General features: G+C 60.9%; 1 protein-coding gene across 7 annotated transcripts in view; it reads left to right on the forward strand.

Moving 5' to 3' along the window:
* The window catches only part of SFSWAP (splicing factor SWAP), a 28,060-nt gene extending 6,663 nt beyond the window's left edge, over positions 1-21,397 (forward strand). For 3 of the 7 annotated variants that reach the window (XM_081113876.1, XM_081113873.1, XM_081113877.1), the window contains 11 exons: positions 7,110-7,350; positions 8,195-8,326; positions 8,876-8,969; positions 9,038-9,227; positions 10,843-11,073; positions 11,725-11,915; positions 14,279-14,541; positions 16,846-16,977; positions 20,202-20,366; positions 20,783-20,855; positions 21,114-21,397. In XM_081113876.1, coding sequence (XP_080970002.1) covers positions 7,110-7,350; positions 8,195-8,326; positions 8,876-8,969; positions 9,038-9,227; positions 10,843-11,073; positions 11,725-11,915; positions 14,279-14,541; positions 16,846-16,977; positions 20,202-20,366; positions 20,783-20,855; positions 21,114-21,179 — 1,778 coding nt within the window. In that variant the 3' untranslated portion in view covers positions 21,180-21,397. Of the gene's footprint in view, positions 1-7,109; positions 7,351-8,194; positions 8,327-8,875; positions 8,970-9,037; positions 9,228-10,842; positions 11,074-11,724; positions 11,916-14,278; positions 14,542-14,706; positions 16,055-16,845; positions 16,978-20,201; positions 20,367-20,782; positions 20,856-21,113 lie in introns of those variants that run through there. The other 4 variants (XM_081113879.1, XM_081113874.1, XM_081113875.1 and 1 more) reach the window with 3 other exon arrangements.
* Positions 21,398-21,641: the final 244 nt, after the last annotated feature.

A 21,641-nucleotide genomic window follows, 5' to 3' on the forward strand; every position in this document is an offset into this window, starting at 1 on the left:
CGCCCGCCCGCGCCAGCCGCAGGGCTTAGCCAGCAGGTGTCCCAGGGCTGAGGCAGGCGTGCGGTCTGTGGAGGTGCCGTCCTGAGCGTGCGGCTCCGTCCTTTGGTTGGTTGCCACCTCCAGCGTCAGCTCTGGGTTCCAGAAAGGACGAGGAGCGCGAGGGCGGGAAGCAGGTGCCTGTGACACTGCCCCTCCTCAGGGACCTCCTGGGGCTTCCTCAGCCGAGCGGGCAGGGCGGCCGGCCTTCCTGTCCTGCGCAGGGGCGGGAACGGGCTTCCAGCCTGGTCGCCCGACAGGCAGAGCCGTGTGGAGAGGGAGCACGGATGTGGGTCCTTTCCTTCCACGACGGGCTCCTCGAACCACTTACGGCTCCATTTCCTCTCGTCTTTAGTTGCTGAAGGATTGATTGTTCTTCGAGGGCAGAGCTCAGCGTTCTTTCCAGGAAATCATTGAAAATATTTGACCTTGGTCTCACTGTCAGCTCTTTTTATTGATTTATTTTCCTATTTATTTTTAATATTTTTTTTATTAATCTCAGAGAGGAAGGGAGAGGGAGAGATCGAAACATCAATGATGAGAGAGAATCATGGATTGGCTGCCTCCTGCACGCCCCCCCACTGGGGATGGAGCCCACAACCCAGGCCTGTGCCCTTGACCGGAATTGAACCTGGGACCCTTCAGTCCACAGGCTGACGCTCCATCCACTGAGCAACCGGCCCGGGCTCAGGTCTGTTTAAATGATTTCCTTCAGGGACTCAGTACTGAGGGGAGAACCTTCATCACAGCCAGCGAGCTCGCTCGCTCAGCTCCTCCACATGGAGCTCTGACCTGACGATCCTCCTGGAAAGCTTGTGCCTGTCAGGTAGAGGCGGGCAATGGGCCTGAGAGTAATTCTCTCAGCGCAGGCCGCTCGTTTCCGGGACCAGGCTCGGTTAGCGGGCAGCTGTGCCCTCTCGCCGTCCCCGGCACCGATCTTGCATCGCTTTCATGTTCTGAATGAACATTTCTGGACTTTCACACCGGTAACTGAGTGAACCCAATGCATTGTCCTAAAAAGCCTCTTACAGAACTTTGGTGACGTCTTACACAATTAGATCAGGTCAAACCACGTTTCTTGGATGTTGAAAGCAAAGAGCAGGTCTGGTGTCACGCAGCTGCCTTTTCCCTGCTGGTGAAGCTGTGCAGCGGAGCCTGATGGGGTTGTCAGCCACAGGTGACCCCTTGGGCTGAGGCCTCTGGACGCCCCTGACGCCCCTGCTCTCGGCGGGGATTTGTGTGGGCAGCTGGCACCCATGAATCGGGAGCGGGGGACCAGGAGTTGTGCTCCGTCTCCCATCGTCCAGGTGTGCGTTCACTGGGGGACGGCTCTCCGGCTCCCTTGCTTTTCAGACCTGCCTGCAGCTCCTTGCCTTGCACTTGCACTGGGTCCTGCAGCCGTTAGACTTCGTTGCCGGGGAAAGAGTAGAAGTTCAGGACAGTGACCGTGGCTGGTTACCGCTGTGCTTACCCCTAGTGTGCATCAGCGATGGTGCTGCGTGTCGGCAAACCCACAGGGCTGGGCAGGAGAGGGCAGGCCGCAGCAGGCAGGCTGGGAGGCTGTGCGACACAGGAGTTAGCACGCGACGCAGAGGGGCCGCAGGTGTCAGAGGGCTCCCCGCAGCCCCTGCTATGGCCCAACAGGGCTCCCGAGGCCAAGACGAGCCATGGAGACCCTGCCCTTGCTCCATGCAGGCCCTGCCGGCCAGCCACCCGCTGTGACGTCCTGGCTCCCGGACTGGCCACGGTCCCCAACCAAAGTGCTCAGCAGGGCCCACGTGAGGAAGCACCGCTTCCCTCAGGCAGTGGTTTGACATCTTCTCCCTCCCCAGGTGGGGGAGCGTGGTGGCCGTTGGGGATGGTGCCTGGTGTTGCGGCTCAGGTTTTGGTCGTGTGCCCTGCGAGGGCCAGCACCGTCTAACCTGCCCAGCCCCGCAGAGATGACAGCCGGTGCAGGCAGAGCCGTGGTGGGTGGGACCTGGCTGGCTGTGCAGGGCAGGGATCCAGTGCCAGGTTTTCCAGGGAAGCAGGCAGTCCAGGATGTGTAGTGACAGATCAGCTTACAGAGGTCGGCAGTAAGTTCACATCTTGTAAAACACTGGGTCCTGGTGCCAAGGGCGTCAGAGCTGCTCCCTATGGGCTGCGTAGCACTGGTCAGCGCTGCTAGCAGCTGGGGAGGGAGGACAGGCCTGGGCTCCAGCGGGTGGGAGTGAGTGGTGGTGCAGAGCTGAGGCCTGGGGCCGTGAGGAGGGCAGGGCCAGGGCCTCATGGAGAAGAGCATCCCCGTAGGCTCTTAGGGTCACTTCAGCGGACGCCTGCCCAGGGCCTGGGGTCACAGGCGCGAGGTGGCTGGAGGGTGTGCTCTGGTCCGGTTTCCGGGAGGAGCCAGGCCGGCACACTGGCTGCAGGTCCGAGTGACGCCGAGTGTGCGTGTGAGCACCGGCGCCAGGGCCTGGGTGTTGCTTCCTGGGTCAGACTCTGGTGTCAGGGGAACAGCTAGGGCCTGGGCAGCGTGAAGGGCGACGCGTCCGTCAGGCCATAGAGCGGGAGCCCCTCGCCTCGGGCGGCACAGGCCTGGGAGCCGGGCTCTGGGTCTACCTCACTCACTGCCAGGCTTTCCCACGGCCTCGCCCGCCGCCAGCCCCGCCGCAGTTTCCATAAGCAGCTGCCCTTCCCTCTGCCCTTCCCTCTGCCCTTCCAAAGGGCGCGGGCTCATTTCCACCGGAACTGGAGTTCTCACTCACTCATTCATCAGATACACAGTTACAGTGAGGTCTACTGGGAGATAGTTGAAGAGGAAAACTGGTGGTGACAGCAGAAAGCCCAGCCGTCTGCCTAGGAGCGGCTGTGTCGTCCTGTGGGTGGTGGTCAGGGCCGCACACCCAGCCCCACCAGGACTGAGGGGACCCGAGTCAGCACCCAGTGGGAGGAGGTGCCGAAAGGGAGGCGTCCCCGCTGACAGGGAGGCGAGGTCCACCTCGAATCCAGCAGCAGAACCTCTTCCAGATGGGAGTGCCAGATGTGAAACTTTCCGGAAATAAGGCACTTTCACAGATAAAGAATCATCTATTTTAAGCCAACAGACACATTCAACTAATGGAAAATGTGAAACTGTTGAGAAAGCAGAAAAAACTGTCTAACATACAAACAGCCTTTACGGCCAAGATGGCAAACAAGCACTAATAATGCCATGAACGGCAGCTCTCAGTGAGATGGGCAGAAGCAGCAGCCACGTGGAAATGGGGGCCACGTGCGAGGACTCGGGGGGCTACGTTTCCCTCTGCTGCAGAGGGCCTCCCGGGTCCTGGCAGCCTCAGAAGACAAGTATCTGTCTCTTTAAATGAACCTTAGCTAGAAACCCTACACACAGATGGGACGCCAACACGTGCTTTCATTTGTCCGCCTGACAGTGAGCTGCTTCTCATGCCCTTTGTTTTGTTAGGATTTGGTGTCTCCTGCTGCTTAGCTCTAACTCCTTGCGGAAGAGGCTCATCGTAGAGTTAATCATACGGGAAGCAGTGTCTCTGAAGTTCTGTCCAATATTGCAGCATGCAGTTTTTTAAAAATAAGCAAAAAAGGAAATTAGTGAAATGCTAACTTTGTTTTTTTAATGTTTCATTCCATAAATAGCGTAAGTGAAATTAAATCACATCATGTGGCTGGATTTGCTATTTTCTTCTGTCCATTTTTCTAAACGTGTTTTGGCTGTTGTGTTTATAGCATTTCCTTTCTTTCTGCAAAATCGTGACCTTGAAGTGACTTTCCAAGCCCTTTTTTAAAATGACTTTATTGTTAGTCAAGAGAAGTGGAAGAAGAAAGTAAAAATATTACCCAAGACCCCACCATCCAAAAATAGTCATTTTCACTTTAGGGGAACATCGACACAAATGGAAAAACAGGTCATTGTAGTAAGTAAAGAGGGAAAAAGAGTAGCTCACATTGTACAGTTCAGAAATAATCTGTGAAAGTTATGGCTGTGTGGATAGAAATAGGAAAGTGGACATTTTAAAATTTTACTTGAATTTAACACAAGAACCTTATAGTCAGAAATCAGAGTGAAGTAACTGCCTATCAGTGGTTCAGTTCTAAGGATTAGGAGAACATTAAAGAGGTAGAAATTGGAGGTTTTTTTAAAGCTGTATTTGTTACCTTGGATTTTATTAGCTGTGAAGCTAGAGGAAGTTCGTGTTCATGAAACAGCTTCCCTCTCCCCCACCTGTGTCTGGTAAGAAGCGTGTGTTCTGTCCCACAGCTGTGCCTGCAGCTGGAACGCCCTCGCTGGTTAGTCTCAGCCCAGCGACCGCGGATTCGCTCTCACCGCGGCTCCCCCTCCAGTTCTTCATCCCATTTGTCTCTTGGGGTTCGGATTTGATAACAAGGAACTTTTGACACGAGCTCTGCCCCATGAGCTCTTCCACACGTGAGGGATGCCTGCCTCCGGCCCTGGTGTGAAAAGGAAATCGCGTCTGAGTAGAAGATGCTCGGGGAGCGTTTTCTTTCTCGGTGACCTTTGCAAATCAGAGCCTGGCCTGGTTCTTCCTGACGGGGACGCCGGGCCTGCTGGCTGCTGCCCGGGCTGGGGCGTGGGCTTGCTTTGCTGGTTGGTGGTTTCGTTAACTGCTCTCGGGCGCTGTTCTCAGAGCTCTTGTGCTTGGAAATGTCTGCCGCCTCTGACATGTTGGCAGCTTGGCAGCGAAGGACACGTCTCACACTGGCCTGGAAGCGAGGGGCGTCGCTGAGCGTGTCTGGGCTGAATGTTGCTGTGAAAAGCGGGTCGGCTTCATCTTCCCACCCTCGCGGGTGGGCGGCTGCGGCTCTGATTGGACACCTGAGCATTCATTCTTCTTTGGCTCTTCCGTTTGACAGCTCAGTCAGCTCGCAGGCCCAGTTCCCTGGACACACCCTACACCAGGGGTGGGCACACTTTCTGACTTAGGGCCACAATGGGTTCTTAAACTGGACCGGAGGGCGGAACAAAAGCATGGATGGAGCGTTTGTGTGAACTAATATAAATTCAAAGTAAACATCATTACATAAAAGGGCACAGTCTTTTTTTTTTTTTTTTTTAGTTTTATTCATTTCAAACGGGCAGAATCCGGCCCGCGGGCCGTAGTTTGCCCACGGCTGCCCTACACGGTTCAGCCGGAGTCTCCTCCCCAGGAAGTTCTTTCCTGTTCACCCTGAGTGTCCGGGTCGGCTTCTTGGTGAGACGCCGCCTCCTCCCTGTGGTTGTCTCTCTCCTGCCGTCATCCTTTGTGTTTCTTGGCCTTCGGCGCGGCCATTTCTGTCCCTCTCTGTGCCGGTCGCGTGGCCGGTCCAGCCACGTCTCTTCTGCCCGGTGCGGCTGAAAAGCTGTGGCCGTCGTGGTGCTTTGTAAGCCCCACGGCAAGGCCTTCTCTGTGGTCCCGACGCAGCGTCTCCCGCTTTGCCGGGTGTGACGTTCCCTCACAGCCTCCTTCTGCGGACTTTGTTTCTCCCCGGGGGTGTCGGGGTCACAGGAGGGAGCAGACGAGCTGCATGGCCGCGTGTCACGTGCGGAGCCAGCGGCCATCGCTCCCCACGGGGCGGGTGGGCCCAGCCCTTCCCAGCTCGATGGTGCTCAGAGGGCGGGGTCCGGGGGCCGTGCTTCTGAGGCGAGCGCTGCGGGCTTGGCGTTGTGAGGAGTTTGGGGTTTGGTGACTTTTCTGGAGAGCAAATAGAAAAGCGCCCTCCTGCCGCCTGAGACCAGCAAGGCCCTCGGGCCTTTCGGGATTGTTAACCGTGACCCGCGGCCAGCAGGGAGGCAGCTGGAGGGGGAGGGGCGGCGTCAGGGACCCCTGGGCTGCAGGCACCGCCCTCCCCCTCCTGCGCGGGGTCGGAGTCAGTGACTGGCAGTGAGTTGCATGTTGGGTGTGAATATCGTTTTGACTTCTCCTGGCGTGAGGCCTTCAGGGTGAAGGGAGCGAACCCGACTCAGGTCAGTGCGCTGCTGCCGTCCAGGGACCGGGAAGCCCGCACGCGGGGATGACCCTCAGACATGACAGACCCTCATGAGGGCGTCTCCGCTGGAGGCAGAGCTGTGGGTTACGTGAAGCAGTGGGTCACCAGGAGTCATTTGTTCCTACGTTGGTCACCAGCCATATAATAGAGGGTCTTGCGTGGCACTTCAGAGTGTGGGTAGTGCCCACCTGACGTGTACTTTCATTGCACACGTTGGCACCAGGGCCATGCCAGGCCGGGCACAGCGGAGAACGGGATTCCCTTCCCCGTGGGCATCGGAGACAGGGAGCAAACAGCATTGCCAAGTCGGGGAGGAGCGGCTGGGAGAGGAGATTCAAGGGCAACCAGGGCTTAAAGTCACCAAACTTAGACCCGCCTGGTGGTGCGCATCACCAAGACCGAGAGTCTCGGGGGCCAGTGCCGGAGGCCCGGCCGATGCCTGGGTGGGTGATGGGTGGGCTGCAGGGCAGGCAGCTGGGGTCGGTGACAGCGTCATCCTGTCCCTGCTTCTCAGACGTGCTCAGCTAGTCACCCCTCGGGACACGCGCTGTCCCAGCTCCCCCCACGAGAGCCCCAGGGCTTCAGAGGAGCTCGCTGTTCCCAGGACTCGGGAAGCTGTTTCCGTTCCTACACAGACGGGGAGGCTCAGCTCGTCCCCAGGAGCCCTTCAGTGGGAGGGTTGTCTCTGGGAGGTAGAGTCACAGGAGATTAAGATCAGGTCGGAATATCTAAAGGACTAGCTAAATGGGCCCTGAGCTTGCAGGAGGCAGTTGAACAGAGGCGTGTGGGAGGTGACTAGGCAGCTCTCTGCCCTGTGCAGGCTGGCTCTGCTTCCAAGCACACGCAGCGCACACGCAGTTCGGGGGATATGCTTCTGAGCGGCCTGACACCTTCAGCAGCGGGTTTTCCCTGCAGCTCCTCCTGCTCTGAGACGCGCCGCCATAGACGTCTCTCCCTTGGACTCGGCTGGAGCAGGCGTGTGGCGCTCAGGTCGCGGGAACGTGGAGAGACCGTGCGGTCGGCAGCGGACAGTGATGTTGCGCTGGGTGGGCGGTGCCCTCTCTGCCGCTCTCACGCCAAACGTGTGTTCACAGCGACGGTGGCCGCCATGTACTACAGCTACTACATGCTCCCGGACGGCACCTACTGCCTGGCCCCACCCCCCCCGGGCGTCGACGTGGCCACCTACTACAGCACCCTGCCGGCCGCCGTGGCCGTGTCCAGCACTGCCGGAGTGACGGCCGCCGCCCCGCCCCCGCCCGGGACCACGCCCCCGCCGCCCCCCACCACCGTGGAGACGAGCAGTGGGGTGACCTCCACCACCATCACCACAAGGTGCGCTCCCACCCTGGGTGCCCGGTGCGCCGTGCTCCTGGGCGGGGTCTTGTCCCCCGGGGGACCTGGAGGGTCTGCTGTCTGAGTGTTGATGATCCCAACGCCCAAGTGCCGGAGCTGAGGGGCAGCGAAACTGTCCCAACAAACACTCAGCGCGAGGCCTCGGCACTTAGGGGGGAGCCCGCGAGCACCCCATGCACCCCCCCCAGACCTGCCCTTGCCCGTGTGCAGGCACCGCAGTTGGGCAGAACGAGGCGGGTTCGTGGGGGGTGAAGCTGCAACTTTGTGCCGTCGATGCGAGTGAGTCTCATGGCCGTTGACAGATGGGGGCCTGGCATCAGGGCAGCTGCAGGCGCATGAGAGAGCAGGGCCGGGCCAGCACCCATCTCGGCCGCCTGTTGTGGCGTGTGTGTGTGTGTGTGTGCGCGCGTGCGGTGAGTGAGCACACGCCTCATGTCGCTCAGGCCCTGGCAGCTTCCGCTGGAAGACAGGCTCTCCAGATGCCTGGCATCTCTGCACGGTGACCTGCTGTCCTGGCATCGAGCAAATCTGGCCCCCACGTACAGGAGGACGGGTCATGACAGCCAGCTTTCGTTTTTAAAATATAACAAAAGTCAACACTTGACGTATTCTTGTTGCTTCTAAGAATTAGCTGGTCCTGGGTGGAAGTGCCAGGAAACAGGAGCCTTATTGATGACTCGGTCTCATGTCTGCGGTTGGCCATGGTGCTTAGTCCCTGTGGTGCATGGGGTGACCGTCAGCGCCCCGCGTCGTCTGCGACCACAGCTCCCTGGGTGTGGTCTGTGCCGTGTGCCTCCCTGTGACCTGACGCTCCTCTCTGCAGTGCGCTCGCTCCCGTGGCCGCCATCATCCCCCCGCCCCCCGACATCCAGCCCGTGATCGACAAGCTGGCCGAGTACGTGGCCAGGAACGGCCTCAAGTTTGAGACCAGCGTCCGAGCCAAGAACGACCAGAGGTGAGGTGACAGGTTCAGTGCGTCACGTGACGGCCACGAGGGTTTGTGTAGCTTCTTTAAAAAATCCAGCGATGTAACGTCCTTTAACGTTCTTAACCCTATGTGTTCAGAGAAATACATCTGGTGATGATTATGTTAAATTATTTGGAGTTGGAGCGGTGATACTTTATTGCGTTACCTGTTTTACATTGAAGCTACCTCAGGAATTCAGGCTTTTCAGCAATCTGCTAGGGAAATTTAGACACACATCTTGGGTGTTTTGTGGTTTTTTTTTAAATCAAATCATGTTTTGTGCCTCAGCAGTAAGACAACGCGAGGTTGGGTTTTCGGCGTGATGTGCGTGACAGGGACAAGCGATTTGCCTCCGTGCCCCCAGCTCCCTTGTGTATAAAGTGGGCGGGGCTTCCGTGGGGCCACAGCGCAGAGCTGTGGAGGTGATGAGTGAGTGGTGGTGACGGTGTCCGGCTCCCCACGGGTGCACAGTCACCACAGCCGGTCACTGGGCTGTGTGTGTGTTGATGACCCACCGGTTCCCTCTTCTGTCCGCAGGTTTGAGTTCCTCCAGCCGTGGCACCAGTACAACCCCTACTATGAGTTCAAGAAGCAGTTCTTCCTGCAGAAAGAAGGGGGCGACGGCGCTCAGGTACCTGAGGGTAGAAGGCGGGCGGGTTGCTGCCCAGTGCAGGGTCTGAGCTGCCGAGTGGTTCTCAGCCCCGTTCCTGTCTGCAGGCCGTGTCGGCACCAGAGGAGGCTCCTGCAGAGTCGGCCCCTGAAAAGCCCAGCGACCCGGGGGAGGAAGGTGTGGCTGAGGACCCGGCGGACACAGGAGGGAGAGGCGGCGCAGGGGGCAAGAAGGAGTCTGCGTCTGGGAAGGCTGCCCCCGACGGGAAGCTGGTGAAAGGTACGCGGCCTGGCCTCCCAGGCGTTCCTGACGTTCGCACTCGCCGGGTGGGGCTGTCCCAGGGGCGGCGCTGGCTTAGCTGCCTGCTCTGCAGGGCGGGGCCGACAGAACATGGCGAGGGATTAGTCTGGGACTTCAGAGCCTCATTGACATGCAGACGTCGTCCCAGGAAACGGCTTTCTCCCAGGCAGGACGCCGCCCATTCAGTCCAGTTCCCTTTATGTTCGCGAAGGATTTCTCATCCACCAGGACAGACAGACAGACAGACGTGACAGCCAACACAGCAAAATAAAACAGGAGGAAAGCTCCTGGAGGGGGCAGAGCGTCCACCCCCCGGGGGGAGGGAAGCATTCTGAGCCGGGTTGGGCGCGGCCCCAGGCGGAGGCGCTGGGCGGTGCAGTGGGCACGACCTGGGAAGGTGCCCATGGCCTGCTCGCGGGGCTTGTTGCCCTGGGACATCAGCGGGCAGGGGCCCCGGGTCCAGGCGGGAGGACTGACGCCCAGTGGCTGCTGCGCAGGGACGGCTTTGGCGGCTCGATGCCTGGAGGGGGGCTAACGGGAGGAAGGGGAAGGGAGAAGGCGGTGCAGGGAACAGGCTGACGCTCCGAGGTCCCAGGGGAGGCGGGCAGGGCGGCGAGGACTGCACGTCTGTGTTCAGCAGAAGCCAGCCCTCCTGGGATTCAGTCCAGAGCAGAGAAGGACACTTTGGGGTTCGGTGGCAGTGACACCAGCAGAAGTGTGTAGAGGGGAGGCTGGGCAGCAGCCCGTGCTGGGAGGGGCGCGCTTCCCTCCCCCGGTCTGAGCCTGAGAGCTGCAGGCCAGCCGGAGAAACCCGCCCCAGCCCAGCCCAGCCCAGCCCAGCCCAGCCCAGCCCAGCCCGCCCCAGCCCAGCCCAGCCCAGCTCTGGGGAAGCACAGCCTCTCGAGGGTGAGGAGACAGTCGCTGCCGCAGGAGTCAGGGCCACTGGAGGACACGCGCCTGAGCCGCGCAGCACGGGGCGCCTCCGACAGTTACTAAGTAACGGGGAATTTTACATCTAATTTGTGTTCTCACAGAACTGGAGATAGGATCAAAAAAGTGCAACCCATATCGACACCTGGGAGAGGCCGCTTAGAAAGGGTTTTAAGCGTAATGAGAGCGCTAAGCTCGGAGGGGGTGGGAAGGCAAGTCAGCAGCGTCTCCCATCTCCAGGGGAAAGGGCGGGCGGAAGAAAGGCAGCGGCGGAAACACAGCAGGCTGTCCCCGGGGGGGGACCAGTTGGCCGTCAGACCAAGGTCTGTAGCTTTAAATGCCAAACCATTAGCTGCATCTGAAACGTTGGGCGCAGACCCCCACAGAAGTCGGCTTCGAAATAATGAGTCCAGAGAGCGAGCACCACGAGAGCATTTCTTATCAGAAAATTATCAAACGCGAGGAAAATGTCAGAAAAACCTGGTGACAGACTGAATTCTACACGTGCGTGCCCTTCGCCTGCAGCCGCCTGTGCACCACAGGGCCCGCTGGCTTAGCAGGAAGCCCCGGGAGCAGCCGGGACCGCCCCCTGAGGCACGTGGGGGCAGGAGGGCATCCGCTCTGCTGTTACCTAACAGGGGCCTCCCTCTCGCCTCCTCCACAGCCTCGTTTGCTCCCATCAGCTTTGCGATCAAGGCCAAAGAGAACGACCTGCTTCCCCTGGAGAAGAACCGGGTGAAGCTGGACGACGACAGTGACGACGACGACGAGAGCAAAGAGGGACAGGAGGGCGCGGGGGCCACTGTGAGCGCCGACCCCGTGGCGGCCCCGCCCTGCGTGGTGGTGGAGGAGAAGCGGCCTCAGCTCACCCAGGAGGAGCTGGAAGCCAAGCAAGGTTTGTCCGTGTTCTGTCTGTGGGTTTTTGTTCCTCCTCACCCGGTGTTTGTCCATAGATTTCTATAGAGAGAGTAGAAGGAGGAGGGAGAGCCATCGTGAGAGAGAGACATCGTGAGAGAGAGACCGAGTGCCTCCTGCACGTGCCACCCATGACCGGGGAGGAGCCTGCAACCAGGCACGTTCCCTTGACTGGAGTCAAACCCAGGACCCTTCAGTCCTCGGGCCGACACTCTACCCACTGAGCCACACAGTGTGTCAAACTCGCTGGTTGACCTGCTGAGTCGGCAGTGCGGAGGCTGCGACCTGGTGGCCCGCTGGGAGGTGGGATGCTCTGCGCCGTGGACAGCTCTCTGGCGGCCTCAGGCAGGCGGGGCAGGCTCCCACTCTCCCCGCTGTCCTGTGTGGAAGCCCACCCTCCATCTGACTGGTTTTGAAAGTGAATCTAAAAATGCTGCTGATAAGCACTGTAACTAGTTCTTTCAAAGTGCGTTTGTCCGAGTTGTGTGCCTATCCTGACATGTCAGTCTCGCTCCTGTTTTAAAATAACTGCAGTGGTGGGGGCCCTTCTCCCGCTGTGGAATTAAGAGAGCAGGGTCTTCGGGAACGCCGCTGGCTCTAACGTCACTCTCTCCTTGGTCTGTTCCTTCAGCGAAGCAAAAGCTGGAGGACCGCCTGGCCGCTGCCGCCAGGGAGAAGCTGGCCCAGGCGTCCAAGGAGTCGAAGGAGAAGCAGCTGCAAGCGGAGCGGAAGCGGAAAGCCGCTCTGTTCCTGCAAACCCTGAAGAACCCTGCGCCAGAGGCCGAGCTCGGGAAGGCCGAGGAGAGTCCTTTCACCGTGGAGGTGAGGCCGCGAGGGTCCGCGTCTGCGCTGGGTGCGGCCAGTGAGGCCTGGGTGTGGGCTCCCCCGGCCGCCCGGCTCCAGCCTCAGTGGGCCCTTTGTCACTGTCAGACCCGGCTTCGGGCCTGGGCCGTGGGGCTCTGCTTTGTGGCTCCCGCAGATCCTCACGCAGGGGCCGGGCAGTGTCCCCGCTGCTGTCAGAGCAGATCCCTCCCGCTCCGTCCTGAGCTGTGCTCTGCGCGGGTCAGAGCGCCCTGCAGGCTGTGACCTGCCGCTCCTTCCCGGAGTCCCCTCCCCCACATCGGCACCGCCTTCCCTCCTGGGCAGGGGCCCTGCCCTCTGCTGTGATTCCATCCCATTCCTAAGGGCCGGCCTGTGAAACGGGTTTGCTGCACGGGGCCTGTTGGTTTGCTTCCTGAGCAGAGCAGCCTCCTGGCTCAGGTGCTCAGCGTTCTGTGAGGCTGGTCGGTGCTCTCGCCTCAGGGCCGGTCTGAGACTGTCAGAAACCCCTGCTGGAGTAGGAGGGGGAGCAGCGAGTGTGGTGTGGGGCCTGTCGGGGGCTGTGCTGTGGGCCCTGCTGAGCCCCCCCCACGGGGACTGCGTTCTCTGCTCCCCGAGGCACATCCAGGCTGAGCGCGGCCGGTCTGCCCACAGCCAAGGTGCGGGAGGCACGTGGGGAAGACCTCCCGGCCGGGAGGGTAAGTAGGAGCAGCTCGCGTGATCGCTGACACACGGTGCAGAGGAGGAGGGCGCGCAGGGCCCTGGCCAGTGTGCTCAGTGGCAGGGCGTCGGCCGGAGCACCGAAGCGTCGCAGGTTCGAATCCTCCAGGTGTCCCTGGGTGGCAGGTTCCGTCCTCGGCCCCGTCGGGTGCGTGTGGGAGAAGCCAGTCGCTGTGTCTCTCTGAGGTTTCCCTCTGGCCCTGCCCCCTTTCCACTCTCTAAAAACCAGTGGGAAAAACACCTCCACAGAAGGACTAACAGCAAGACAGACAGGAGAGCAGAGGCCAGCCACGCCCACTCTCTGGCTGCAGCTGCAGGAATTACCTCACAGCCGGGGCTGAAGCCTGAGCCGCTTTCCTTCCCTTTACTGCGCCCGTGTCAGGCTGCAGTGAATGACGGGCTTAATTAAAAGGCATCTGCATACATGGAGGCCTCCCGGCTATATCACGGCCGCATCCGTCTTTCCGGGCGACTGTGTTTTCATGAGAGCTCGATCCCCACCAGCACTGTCACCCTCAGCCCTGCGTACCCCACGCTGCGGCGTCACCTGCCGCAGCCCCAGGCCCCGTCCTGGCGAGCACGGCAGGCGGTGCTCCCGTCACTCTGTGCGTCTCCCCCATGTTACAGCGAGTGCTGTGCGTCTGAGACACAGGCCTGAGTGTTTATGCCTCTTGTTTAAATCACTGGGTCGATCCTGCTGGGAGTCTAGTGGGGAGATTGTCGCTACTGAGCGATTTCAGCAGGAATGCGTGGCACTAGCAGACGGTGATAAATGCCTTTAATTGCTTTGAAACAAAAATACTGGAATTAAATTGGCAATTGTCACAAATGAGATTCACACTCGAAAATATTTCCAGCCTAAAGCAGCTTCTGAGACGGTGTCCTGGCTCCTCCAGTGTCCGGGTGCAGGGCCCGCGGGCCCCAGCGTACGCGGCAGGGCTTCAGCCGCAAAGCGACTGGGACTTGGGGGGCCAGCCCCCATCTCTGGTGCACGTGTGTTCTTATTCCAAGTGAGAGGAGCCAGAGGCTTGACTGGCACCCTGTGCGTTTCTAGGTGATGTGACGGGCCCCCCGGGGGTCCTGTCAAGGAGGCCCTGAATGGGAATGGGGTTGCTCTGTGGGCTCGTCCGCCGCTGCGGGCTGCTGAGCCTGGCTGGTTCCTGCTCCTGTGTGCCCGCGGCCTGCGGCTGGAGGAGGGGCTCTGGTGAGGGCGCTGGGCTGGTTCACCCTGCAGCCGGCTGATGAGCTGGGTCTTGTTGTGGCCGCAGCTACCAGCTTCGTGTTTCTCTTTCGAAGTCATTTCGAAGCCAAGTGGCACCGACATCCGTAAACACTGATGTGGGGGCTGAGGAGTCCCTTTTGGTGCAAAGTCACAATTATGTATGAAAGAGCGAGTGTGGCTCTCTTCCTAGCACAGTGTCTGTTCATCAGGTCCGGCCGCCGTGGCTGACGGGTGGGAGGGGTCCTTCCAGGTCTGGGGAGCCGTCTGTTCCTGTGAGGCCTGCGCTGTTTCAGAGCCGCGTGGGGAGACGTGGTCCCTGAGGTGTCGCTGCGTCTGGGGCGTCTGGGGCGTCTGGGGCGAGGGCCTCGGCAGTCGTGGGAGTGGGCGTCTGCAAACGCCACGTTGTGCTTGCTTCTGTTCCCAGGAAGCCAGCCCTGTGGCCTGCCCTCTCCTGAGTGGGGGCCGGCCTCTGCCGCTCGTCGACGTGAAACCCCCGGAAGGGCCCTCGAGCAAAAGCAGGGACCCTCCCCGAGAAGAAGAGAGAGAGAAGAAGAAGAAGAAGCATAGAAAGCGGTCTCGAACAAGGTCACGCTCCCCCAAGTACCACTCGTCCAAGTCCCGGTCCCGGTCCCACTCGAAGGCGAAGCACTCGCTCCCCAGTGCCTACCGCACCGCGCGGCGCTCCAGGTGGGTGTGCGTGTGCGTGTCTGTGTGTGGGGGGGGTGGGGGTGGGGGGTGGGGGCTGCGTCCTGCAGGCCCAGACAAGAGCTCTGTTCGTCAGGGTGCATGCAGGAGGCAACCCCTAGGTGCTTCACATTGACGCTTCTCTCTCCTCTTTCTCTCTCTCTCTAGAAAAAAATCAATAAAAACCTCCTCGGGTGAGGATTTTAAAAAAAAGTATTTTTTATTTTCTACTTAACTCTAAACCTCAGGAGCTACTGGCAGGTTTTTAAGGAGATTTATCAAATTCCAACAGGCCCTGGGGGACGCACACATGGCCGTGGGCTGACTGTGAAACGCCCTGGGCTGGGGTTTGTGTTTAAAGGCGTGGACTTCCCTCGAGCCCGACGCCTGTGGGTGTGACGGTCAGGGCAGCGGAGCCTGTGCCCGTCCTCCCATCTGCTCCGCACGAATTGTGGCTGGAGGGGCTCCGCGGCTCAGCGCTGATTGGCCTCCCGCCGAGAGCCACTGTTGCACTGGAGCTGCCTTTGCCGGGAGCCAGGTTTTGAAAGAGCAGCTGAGCTTAGCATCTCAGGCCGCAGAAACCCTTCATAACGGGCCACAGAGCTCACTCCTGGTAAAGCAGGCTTGTTTGTTTTTAAGTAGCTGCTTAGGGCTCAGAGAGAGTTTCCAGCTCTAAACCTTGGGGTGCGCGGTGACGGCCTTTCTCCTGTGGCTGTGGGTCCTCTCCCGCAGGAAACGCAGGTGTGTAAGCTCTGTGCTTGGGCACAGCTGCCTGTCAGCGTGTGTAAGGGCTCGTCTGACATCACGGGGTGGACACGGATAGTGTCGGCCTCGGGCCTCCGAGCGGTGACTGGCCAGGAGCTCCCACCTGCCTGCGTCCCAGGCACAGCCGGACGTCAGCTCCGCGTGACCCGCCGGCCCCTTCCTGAGGCGGGAGTTCCGCCGGCCCCGGGTCTGTGGGCCCAGGCCTGCGGGCGGCCCTGCGTCACTGAGTGAGGACGTGCAATTGTCAAAGCGAGTGGACTCCTTGTGCCGAGTTCGTTGTAGAATTCCCCGTGGAGCGTCCGCGGTGCCGGAGCTTTGCCTAAGCAGAGCTTTCCTCGGGGTCTGGTCCCGCCAGCCCAGCCCATGTTCTTGTGAGTGTGGCGTGTGCCGGGGTCACACACACCCCCTCCCCCCGGGGCACCACACGCGCCCCTCACAGCCGCTCCAGGGCGGCCACGGAGCAGGCAGTTCCCACGTAGATTGTGACCTCGAGCAGATTGGCCTGGAGAACCTGGTACAGTAACTGCCCTCCCCTTTGTACCTGTCACATGAATCTTAGCAAAGGCCGGTGGGGGGGCGGGGGGGACGACACACAAAACCTTTGAGGAGCAGCTCTGCGGGGGCCCTCCCGACGGGCAGTGTTCCTGGGTGACTCGGAGTGTGGACGTATGCTGGTCTTTAGAACAACAATGTATTGTTTTGAGCGTTTTATTGTAATTAAATGATTCAATGTAGGATTTTTTAAACTGGCAAAATCAAACTGCTCTTCTTGATTGTTTTTTGAGTGGGTTGTCATAGAAACAGAACAAGAAGAAACTGGGTGGTTTTTTTTCCATTTCTGCTTATTGCAGGTCTTCCCAAACCAGTAATTTCACAGAAAGAACAAAAAACTAGATGAAGGATCCTGGGCCCATCATGAAAGGTCCCTCCGTTAAGGACCGTGACCCTGTGGGAGGGTCTCGAGTGGGAGTCATGGGTGCCAGGGTCGCAGGGCCTGGTGCGCGTGTCCTGCAGGCACATGAGAGGAGGATGGGATGTTGATGGGGTTGCACCCGCGATGGCGTCACTGAATCCTTAGCCTACGTTACTGCGTTACTGCGAGGCGAGATGGCACGGCCGATCCAACGGGAGGTTTGGGCTTCGTTCTGAGGAGCACACAGCCTTGCGCTTAGTTATCTGAGCGCAGGCCACGCCCCCTGGCGTCCCCGTGTCCCTGTTGCCATGGCGCACTGGGATCGCCTTGCTTTCCTTGCCTGGCTTTGGTAGGAGCCGTGGGAGCAGAAAGAGGCAGGAAGGCAGCGGCAGGCCCGAGTCGGGGCTGTGGCACTGGGGCCGGCACAGCTCCGGTGCAGTGAGCTGTGCGCTGGGTAACGTTTAGCGTCGCTGGGGCAGGTGCTCTGGGATGGGAGACAGTGTCCCAGCAGAGCAGTGAGGGGGACGGGCCTCTGGCAGGACTGACAGGCGCCCGTCACCCGCGCCCCGGGCTGAGGCCCGTCACCACCTGAGCCAGCCAGCAGGACTGAGGCGTCTGTTCCCTGCCAGGTCCCGGTCCCGGTCCCGATCGCCGCGGAGAAGAGCTCGCTCCCCCGAGAGACGGAGGGAAGACAGGAGTGTGCCCGCTGCCTACCGGGGGGGCAGCAGCCCGGGCGCCAGCCGGAAGCGGGCCCGGTCCAGGTAGGCAGCTGGGGCTTGGGGAGGGCCTCGCTCTGAAAAGGGCTGCAGGTCCTGGGAAGACGCTGCTTTGGCGAACGCTGGGCCCCTCGCCGCCCTTCTCCCTGTGGGACACGAGCACAGGGGCCTCCGCGTGCCCAGGTCACCTGTCCCGGCCGCTGCCCCTCAGGACCACACACGTACCTTTACTGTTGACAGGGAAGATCAGAGGTTCGAGTCTTGAGTAAATTCCAGCAGGTGACTGTGACCAGGCCAGGCCGCAGCTCCCAGCACAGGGCCCCGAGCAGGGGGAGGGCCTGTCGTGCCCCTGACCGCCAGCAGGGGCCTGTCTTCGCTGAGGAGAGCGAGGGGGGCCGGCGCCCTTGTCTGAAAGGAGAAGCCGTGGCTGGTGCACCTGCCTGGGCCTCTGGCACCGCAAGCAGGTCCCACTCTCCTGCCCAGGGGTCTCTGGGGCGCTGAGGGCTGACCTCACGCTAGAAGCCCAGGCACCGCCACTGACTGGACAGGACACTTCGGCCTCTGTGCCCGTCCAGGCCTGGGGACCCAGCTGGGAGCCTGGCCGGGACAGGGCGCCCGTTCCTGCCACTTGACCAAGGGTGCATCTGGACTCGTGCTTTATCACGTGGCGTGTGAGGTCCTTGTCTGTCCCGCGCGGGAGTGCGCGGCCCGGCTCCAGCGGGCGGGCGGGGGCGTCGCGGTCCCGGCTCCAGCGGGCGGGCGGGCGGGGGCGTCGCGGTCCCGGCTCCAGCGGGAGGGCGGGCGGGGGCGTCGCGGTCCGGGGACGGCCGTCCGGGAAAGGCCAGGAGCCTCGGAGCCTCCGCTTGGTGTTACTTGCCTCCGAGTGCGCGTCAGGATCCCGGGTTCCAGACCTTCCAGAGGACGGATCCCACTTCCAGGTGGGAAGCTCACTGCCTGGGACAGAAGACGCAGCCGCCACCTGCCTGTCCACGGGCCCCTGGCCGAGCAGCCTCAGGCCCTCCCTCCCCGACAGCTGCCGGCCTGGCTCCCGAGAACATTCCTGAGACCAGCGAGCGCCGAGCTCTGTTAATTGACAATCGTGACCGCTGAGATGTGCCTCCTGAAGCAGGTCCTGGTTCACATGTGAAATCTGTCGTCGCCTGTGGCGCATGTAAAGGGCATGGTCTGGAGTTAACTCCTTGTAGCAAGAGCGCTCTCCTGACAGAAGAGTTCTGACTTCGCCCTCAGATTAGGATGTGGGAGAAGAGGGGGTCACGCTGGGCATTGTGGGGACTCACCTTCTCTGGGACGTTGAAGTCATGCACAGCGGGCACCAGGGCTCGCCGCCTCCAGCACGGGGCCACCACGCCGTGACCCGAGTCCCTGCCCACGTGGCAGGAGTATAAAAGTCTACAGAGAGATTGTGGAAAATCCCCAAATATTTGGAAGTGAACACATTTTTAATTAATTGAAGGTCAAAGAAGAAATCACAGAGAAAGTAGAAAATATGTTTTATTTCAAAGAGGAAGGGAGAGGGAGAGAAAAACATCATGGACTGGCTGCCTCCTGCACGCCCCGCACTGGGGATCGAGCCTGCAACCCGCTCTGGGGGAGCTGTGCTTAGAAGGAAGGTGGGAGCTTTGAGCGTTTACACTAGAAAGGGAAGGTCTGAAAACAGCGACCCACTCCTCTGCCTTGAGAAGCTAGAGAAAGAACACACAGAACACAAACTACACAGAAGCCAGGAAATGATAGAAATCAACAGAACGCAGGCTAACGGGAACACAGTACCAGCAAAAGTGGGCCTTTGAAATGATCAAAAAATTGGTAAATCTTTATTTGGCTTGATCAAGAACGGAGGACCCTGCAGACCTTAATAAGGAAGTAAAATGTTACTTGTGTGGCTCAGTGGGTAGAGCGTTGGCCCATGGACTGAAGGGTCCTGGGTTCGACTCCAGTCAAGGGCACGGACCTCAGTAGCAGCTCCTCCCCGACCCTGGCCGGGCTCCGGGGGAGGCAGGTGTCCCTGTGTGACAGGTGCTGGGCCAGGAGAGCAGGCAGAGGAATGACAGCTCAGAGGTGGAGAGGGAACGGTGGGCTTCACATAGACACACATTGACATACGTGTGTCCTGTATGCTCGCCCTGAGCAACCGAAGAGCAACGTGAGGAACGGGGCCGTTCACAGCAGTGTCATCGCGACGCCTCACGGGTGGGTGAGAAGCGTGTGAGCCCTCGGCACTGACACAAGCACTTCAGGTGGAATTTAAGAAACTGAATAGATGCGAGGGTCCCGTCCCCATGACGACAGGTCTGGCTTCCCAGTCAGAATGCCACGGGCTCTTTGTCGAAGTTGCCACTGAAAACCTGGTGCGCGTGCGGGAATGCCGGGGGCTGGAGGCCAGGACCGTCCTGGACAAGAGCGAAACTGGAGACAGTGAGGCCGGGGCCATCGGAGGAGAGCCTGCTCCCGGATGGCACTGCACAGCGAGCCCGCTCAGCGCTGAGCCTGCATGCACATCCCACGCCTGTCAGGGCTGGGCGCCACTCTCCACGTGATCCTGGCCCTGCCGGTGCCCGCAGCCTGCCTGTGCCCAGGAGCAGCGCCAGCCCTGTGGGAGTGGCCAGTGGGCGTGGACATGTGACAGGGCGCTATGCTGCCTGGCTGCTGGTGGAGGGGCAGTGTGCAGGGCGGGAGCCACACCCGGAACAGGGCACTGCTCTGGGGTAGTGCCACCCTGAGCCCTGGAGGCCGGCGGTGGTGACCTGGGTGCTGGACAGTGCCGGGGCTCTGACCAGCATGTTCCCAAGTCTCTGCACAGACGCTGCACAAAATAGGGGGGTGGGGGTGGGGCTCCTAAGAGGCAGATGGTGGTCTCTTGGGGGTGGGAGACCAGGAAGGGCTCGGTGCCCTTGGGACCTTGTTTCTTTCTTGGTCCTCCCTGGGGGTGGGGGTAGGGGCGGGGGGAAGGCAGGGTGAGTGAGTGAGACCTGCGGGCGGGGTCAGAGGTGGGAGGTGGGTGCTGCCCCAGGTGACATGCCGAGCCCGCACTGGGCCCGGGCGGTGAGCGTGCCCGGCTTCCAGAGCTGCGATGCTTGTTGCGAATCCTCGAGTCGGCGCAGGTGGCCGTGCGGGCGGCAGCAGGTGCCCTTCCTCGGGCGTCTGCACGGAGAGCGCCGATGGGCGAGTGGGCAGGCCCTGCGGGTCGGTGCCCTCAGCGTGTGCGGCTGTGAAGGGAACGCCTGTGTCTGAACCCGCGCTCCTTCCAGAAGCCCCCACGAGAAGAAGAAGAAGCGGCGCTCGCGGTCGCGGACCAAGTCCAAGGCCGAGTCCCGCTCAGCGTCCCCCAGCAAGCAGGCCCCGCGCCGGCACTCCGCCCACTCGGCCAGCATCTCTCCCGTGGAGAGTCGGGGCTCCAGCCAGGAGCGCTCCAGGTAACCTCAGGACCCGCTCCCCGCCCCCCCCCCCGCCTCCTGCAGCAGAGTCACAGAGGGGGTTCTCCTGGCGTCAGCAGTGACGGGGTGGGTGGGGGGTGGGCCGCCCACAACCACAGGACGGACAGTCCTCAGACGCAGGGAGGGGCTTCCCGCTGGTCCCCGGGGTGGGCACAGTCACTCCCCATGCCTCCCAGCACCCGACGCTCTTGTCCTCACTCGGCATCTGCGTGGGGCCCCATCCACACCCCTCACTCCAGACATCAGGCCGCGGTGAGGACTGCGTCCACACTGGTGGTCGCGAGCTTGGCCAGCCAGCAGCGCCCACCGCGTCCCCGTGCCCGAGGGTGGCTCTGAGGGCGGCGTGTGCCGGCTCCCGCTGGCATCTGAGTGAAGCTCTGACCTGTTTGCCTCAGGGGCGTGTCTCAGGAGAAGGAGGGGCAGATCTCCTCGGCCATCGTGTCTTCTGTGCAGAGCAAGATCACTCAGGTGAGAGGGCATCCGCCGCCTCCCATCCTCCTCTCACGGGGCTGGCGGGTCCCACTGGTCGCCTCAAGCTGGGGGTGTCTGCCTCGCCCGGGGGTGACCTGGCAGCCTGCCGCCCGCACAGGGACCGCTCGGCCACACCCGTCTTCCCAGGCCGTCCTCCGTCTCCGCCTGCCAGCTTCCATAAGTCACTGCCCGCCAAGGGCCCACCTCCGGGTCTCGGTGCAGCTCCCAGAAGTCCCTCTGTCTCTCCTCCCACAGGACCTCATGGCCAAAGTCCGAGCGATGCTCGCTGCCTCCAAGAACATGCAGACCAGCGCCTCCTGAGACGCCCGGCGGCCGGGGCCTCGGCTTGGGCCGCACGGAGCCGTCCTCACTGCCCGGGGTCCGTGGACAGGGGCGGGTTTTGTACATTCATTTTTGATGACAATTTCAGTTTAAGATTTTTGACCAGCAGTCTCGTACCTGTATATTTGTAAATAATATCATGTTTCTGTGAAAATGTATTATCAATAAAATGGGAAGAAAACACCTTTTCTAGCTACCGACTGGCAGCTCCTTGCTTGTGTGGCTTGTGTGTTCACACATGTCGTCTGTCACTGGATCGCACGCCGTCACGTGTGCACACCCTGGTGTGTGCCCAGCAGGTGGGTTCGCTGGCTCAGGGCCCCGACTGGGGTGCGTTCACGGCGTCTCGGCCGCTGAGCAGAGGGCAGGTGGCCCCAGGAGGTCACGGTTCAATTCCCAGTAAGGGCACAGGCCCAGTTGTGGGCTCGATCCCCAGTGGGG

This window comes from Myotis nattereri, assembly GCF_964212035.1.
Source record: "Myotis nattereri genome assembly, chromosome: 19".
Lineage (NCBI taxonomy): Eukaryota > Metazoa > Chordata > Mammalia > Chiroptera > Vespertilionidae > Myotis > Myotis nattereri.